Source organism: Canis lupus, chromosome 34 (genome assembly GCF_048164855.1).
Source record: "Canis lupus baileyi chromosome 34, mCanLup2.hap1, whole genome shotgun sequence".
Lineage (NCBI taxonomy): Eukaryota > Metazoa > Chordata > Mammalia > Carnivora > Canidae > Canis > Canis lupus.
The window spans coordinates 12,828,014-12,834,013 of NC_132871.1; the positions used below are offsets into that span (position 1 = coordinate 12,828,014).

A 6,000-nucleotide genomic window follows, 5' to 3' on the forward strand; every position below is an offset into this window, starting at 1 on the left:
ACTTTTGATCTTTCTTATTCTTGTTCCTCAATACTACAAGAATAATTGATTTTTTTGATAAATTCAAGCATTCCATCTTTTAATATCTGTGAGATAAGCAAAAAACATTTCATTGAGGAATAATTAAGGCATTAGTGATGGAAAGACTCTCTTCATTTAATTGTTTCCACACAGTATTGTGTGATTATGTGAAATGAGCCTAGAGTGACCCAACTAAATCCTAACTTAATATATCTTAGAGATGCTTTCCTCCTGCTACCATATAATGGTCAAGGTGTTTGAACAATCTGTGCTCAACACTGAAGAATTGAAAAATATCTATTTGTAGTCTCTAGAGAGCTTAGAAGGAAAAAGCATGGTGAAATGAAAGGCAGTGTCGGTTTTGAAGTCTTCTAGATCTGGACTCAAATCCAGGTTCTCTGTTAGATTAGGGAGATAAACTGTCTCTGCTTTCACATCTACATTGTGTTTAAATATATAAAATAACCTATGAGGTATGTATTAATACTTCATAGTATTATTTTATGTCTCACTTGTCAGGTATGGATACGGATGAGCTTATTAACCTCTTTGAAACTGTAACAATGTAAGAAAGTAGAGTATGCTCAGAGGCAGAGGTCATTATTGCTTGCGATGATAAGACATAAATGGACAGTGGGCTGGGATAGTAGACCTTAAGATGGCCTGATAACAGAATTTTCCTCTGTGGTGGAATTTCATCAGGATATAAAAAGGAGTAATGTAAAAGGGGAAAAAAGGTCTGATCAAATAAATGTGAGAAACACTTGGTTAAACAGTTACTACAAGGAACTTCAAGGCAGCTCCCATTAGGACCTTTAATTGAACGTTAACAAGACTGTGCATCTCCAACATCGGGGAGATGCAGTATGTATGTGTAGCATTTCCCAACCTCCTGTGGTGGTTGTGCCATTTTCCATGGGACATCTCTCAGGATTAATTCCAAGAGAAATGTTGGGAAATGCTTTAGAAGAAGAGAATAGTATGTGAATAGAAGAGGTGAGAGAGAGACCATTTGCCACATGAAGATGAGATTCTCTCTCTCGCATTTCTGTTAAAGAATTAGGATTGTGCCACAGGTCCTCTTCCGTTAGGCAGTAGAGAATTAATTAGTTAATTTCTTTTAAAGATTTTATTTATTTGAGAGAGAGCAAATAGAAGCAGGGAAGCAGCGGAGGGAGAGGGAGAAGCAGGCTGAGCAAAGAGCCCGAGGTGAGGCTCAGTCCCAGGACCCTGAGATCATGACTGAGCCACCCAGGCACCCCAATAGTAGAGAATTTCAACTTAAACTATTTAAACTATGAAGCAGTAGAGAATTTCAACTTAAACTATTTAGTTATCTGCAGGTTACTATTGCATACCACTTAGTATAATGGTGGAATTTTATACTGCAATACAAGTTAGTATTAAGATTTGTCTGACACTGATATATTGGGTTGAAGAGGGAGTAACTCAGAGTGTCATTGACGCATAGTTCAGGTGTGAAGTCTGGTGAGGACCTACGTAGGGTGGAGATGCTGGACCAAGATAGGTAAGAATTTTGAAGAAAACAAAATACAAGATTTGTTTATTGATTTCTCTCTGGATTCTCTTTAAATTGACCTTTTGCTTTATCTTCCAGTAATTCTCTTGCATAGTAGGTCTTTGACAATAAAATTTGTCTTTTATATTTAAAAAACGTATTTTATTCATTCTGGGAAATAAATTTAGGCACCAGGATCTTAAATTAACTTTGACATAATAATATGTTAGGCTTGCTCTTGACTCTTCCAGCTAAAATCAAGTCATGTAGCCATCTCCATTATTCCTGGGATTACTCAGTCTTATTGGACCTCAAGCTTGTGTTTTTGCTTTAATCTAGAAGTAGTCTGTGTAGTTACTGGAATTCACATTTAAGAGTCGAAGGTTTAGTATCATGGGTAGGACATGTTAAGAATATCTTAAATATAGCTTAAAACAGTGTACTCTTTAAAGAAATATGTTACAGATGGTCATTTTTTAGCTGGATGGTATCTTGTAACATGTTTCAAAACAAACTGTTGGCATAGTTGAACTATTAAAGTCTCATCTGAGTATCCGTCTGTAATGTTTGAAGATTACCTCTCATTGAAGAGTAGAGATGACAGATTTATTTTGAGGAAAAATACTCTGAGAGAAATCATGCAAGGGCAGCTCATGATACTAAATACAGTTTTAACTGAACTCTGCTTCCTGTCCCTGTCAGTGTTGGCCTTCTTTCTTTTTCAGCAAATGATCAATCTATTAATGTTGAATTTAAAAAACTAAGTAACTTAAATTTTTTTTCCCCCACAGGTGAGAAGAAATTTGTTTGTCCAGAATGTTCAAAACGCTTTATGAGAAGTGACCATCTTGCCAAACATATTAAAACCCATCAGAATAAAAAAGGTATTCACTCTAGCAGTACAGTGCTGGCATCTGTGGAAGCTGCACGAGATGATACTTTGATTACTGCAGGAGGAACAACACTTATCCTTGCAAATATTCAACAAGGTTCTGTTTCAGGGATAGGAACTGTTAATACTTCCACCACCAGCAATCAAGATATCCTTACCAACACTGAAATACCTTTACAGCTTGTCACAGTTTCTGGAAATGAGACAATGGAGTAAATATTACACAAATACTTATTCATTGTGGTTATTTTTATACAGTAGTGAGAAGAATATTGTTCCTAAGTTCTTAGATATCTTTTTATTGATGTGCAAAAATTTTTGGATTGACAGTAACTTGGTTATACATGACACTGAAATGCCTTACTTTGTATGATATTCCATAGTATATTAAAAATGGTAAAATTGCATGGGTTTTGTAGGTACTTTTGGAATCTAGAAGAAATGAAATTTTACCAAGTTATATAAAGAGAAAATTGAATTTAACAATGCGAATGGTAGTCTAACCAAATGCATCAATCCTGTGTGGTTTAGTGTAAAAATGAGAACATGTTGGTATTTATCTATTGTAAGATAAAAAAAAAAAAGTTGGTGGGTGAAAGAAATCATGTTATGATAAAAAAAATTTTTGTAATTTTCTTGATGACTGGAATTTTTATTATGCATAACTGACAAATCAAGTTTCCAAGCAAATGTTACATAGTGTAGGCTTTACTTAGCTTATCAATTTGTCATTTTGAAGCTAATTATTTTAATTAGGTTAACTATGTACAATATTTTAAGCATTACTCTTGTAAGATTTTGAAAACTACATTTTAACATGGAACTCTAGGGATAGTCACCTTTTAAATCCTGTTGAAAAGCCATGTTTAAGATTTAATTTGCCAAAATAATGTCTTGTTAATATTCTTTCAATAACGAAGTTGGGCAATATAACCAATGTTTAAAAAAAAAAAGTTTAAAATGTATAGGTTGAGGCATTTGGGTGGTAAGAAAATGTTACAGTGAATTATCCCTTTTCTTGAATATTGGAGGACCAAAAAAATAAGGTGTATTGCGTCTTAGCAGTGATTTTTTTCTTTTTTTTTTTTTTTTTAAATCCAATCTTGTTTCCAAAAACCATATGTCTGCCAGGGCCTTAAAAGCCATCATGTAAATTACCAGTAAAGTATAACATATGCAAACATAACAAAATCACTTCCATAGTGACGATACTCCAACCATATGGATATTAGTCATAGAAAACTAGAGGTTTATGATATTTTTTTAAGTCTTTTTTTTTTTTTCGTCTAGGTAGTCAGTCTGCACTTAAATATCAACCATTTTCCTTTTTTGCTTCTTCCCTTTAAATTTATATGTATCCAGTACATTTAATTGAGAAATGTATGTTTTTTATTATGCTGTATTTTCTTTTATTTTTTAATTATTGTTTATATTTTCAATTATTAAAAAAATGTACAAAATAAAGTTTCATTGCTGGTCTTGTAAAAGCTATACAATTTTCCTAAATGTATACCTATAACTACAGCAGTTCACCTATTTCAAAAATTTGGAATTCTGTTCATTTGTTATTCTTAAGACCACCTCAAATTTAAAGGCTACCTTATTGTACGTTTAAAGTGTATTATAACAGTGTGGTAGTTAATAAAACACTATTTTTTTTCTTTTGAGTTTGTTGTATTCCTATGCATTTAAAATATTTGCAGTGGTATGGGGTAAGAAACATCTGTGTGGTTTATTTTTCTTCATCTTAGCCTTTTGGTCACAAAATCTTGATTTCAGACACTGAAATTATTGTGAGCAGGTATATTTACCTGGAAAGGGAAGAGTAGAGGCATTAACAGATTACTAATTTTCACCTGAGAATGAGCTAATTACTAAATAAAACTTTTGAAAAAAAGCTTTTAACTCTTAAGTCCACATTGATTCATGTTAATTGTAATAATGTTATTTTGCAAACCTTGTTGCCCTTGTTAAGGCAGTGCAGAATATTATGAATTGTTAAAAACTTGAATATGATAACATAAGACATACTTTGGTATGTAAACCATGGCAAGAGTTCTTTGAAAAAGTTATGTTTTGGATTTGTGTATGTCTAATCATGATAAAAGCAGAGTACAATATGACTATATTTTAGATATTTTTAAATTAAAAGTCCAATTACTTTCTACATGTGTACAGTGGGGTTAAAGACTAAGATTTCCATTGTCTGTTTTCCAGGCCCAATCTGACACTGTCAATAATATCTTTGAATGCATAGGACAACTCTAGATCTCCATACAAACACAGGCAGAGTTTTCTTAAATATGAGACTTAAGCTTGTGATGTGCAATAGGAAGTATTACTTGAATTACAGAAATTAATGGAATGTACAATTATTTTGAAGTTACAAGGATTAGAATTTGAATCTTTAAACTCCTTCAGATAACTTTTAGGACTTTTTTATTATTGAGAATGTGTGAAGAGGATTATGTGAGAGGGTTGCTCGCATGAGCAAAATACCCATTAAGTCAGGAGATTAAAAATCTTTTTAGAGTGTGATAGTAGAGATGTTTTTAAATAATATTGAGGTTTTACAGTAAGTTTTATAGAGTGTTCTTGATCCATGAGTTTCCAACCATATTTTATCTTAGAGCATGAATACAATGAAGAAAGTAAGTAGTTCTGAAAGTTATATAAGTAAGTTTTTGGATTTTAAAGAGTACCCACTAGGAATATGTGAGCTTTGAATCTTAACCAAAAAAAATCAGTTAATGTTCAGCCTCAGCCTAGCTGATTTCAAATATTTCTATTTTTGTATTTTAAAATGCTGAATATATTGATAATTTTTTCTAGTTATAGAATCTTAGTATTGAGTATATTAGTGCAAGTATAACTCTTTAATAGGTGTTTCATCAGTTGCTTTATTTTCAGGAAGGCTAGAGTGCATATTCAGTGTATTTACATGCAAACAATTCCTGTTTATCAGAACATACTTATCTGGTAGGCTAGATGTTTGTACACTGTATACCTTAATTTAAAGGAAATGTCACTTAAAATTTTATTTTCTGTATATTGAGACTTAATGACTTTGAGAAGTAATTCAATTAACCAAAATCCACATAAAGCTTTAAAGGAATACACCTATTGCAAAAAGTCAGGTGCCCTGTAAGTGACTTAGGGCAATATAGTGAAAATGCTTAAAATATTCAAAGTAGTGGAAATGCTTAAATAGTAAAAATACATGTACACATAAGTTGAAAGCATGTCAAACATATCATGGAAAATAGTACGTTAGCCAGTATTGTTCATCAGAAAATGCTGGGAACATTTAAAAACATCTACTGATCTTTGCTGCATTCTTGACCTAGTAACTCTACATTTCTGGGGATGGAGAATATATATGTATCTTGTAATCGCTCCTTAAGTGGCTCTGATAAACACTCCTGGGTTAGAATCACTTAAATAGAGCAAGCATCTTAGTATCCTAATAGTCCAAATCCTACTACTCTCATGAACCTATCTCTTGTCTTATTAAAAATCTTGTATTCAATATTGTTTGAAATTTGTGGTTATTATTACTATAGAGCAC

The 6,000-nt window shown here is 32.3% G+C and overlaps 1 protein-coding gene across 1 annotated transcript in view; it reads left to right on the plus strand.

The window, feature by feature from the left end:
- Positions 1–4,099, plus strand: part of SP3 (Sp3 transcription factor) — a 54,892-nt gene extending 50,793 nt beyond the window's left edge. The window contains exon 7 of the mRNA XM_072811377.1: positions 2,332–4,099. Coding sequence (XP_072667478.1) covers positions 2,332–2,648 — 317 coding nt within the window. The 3' untranslated portion in view covers positions 2,649–4,099. The remainder of the gene's footprint in view (positions 1–2,331) is intronic.
- Positions 4,100–6,000: the final 1,901 nt, after the last annotated feature.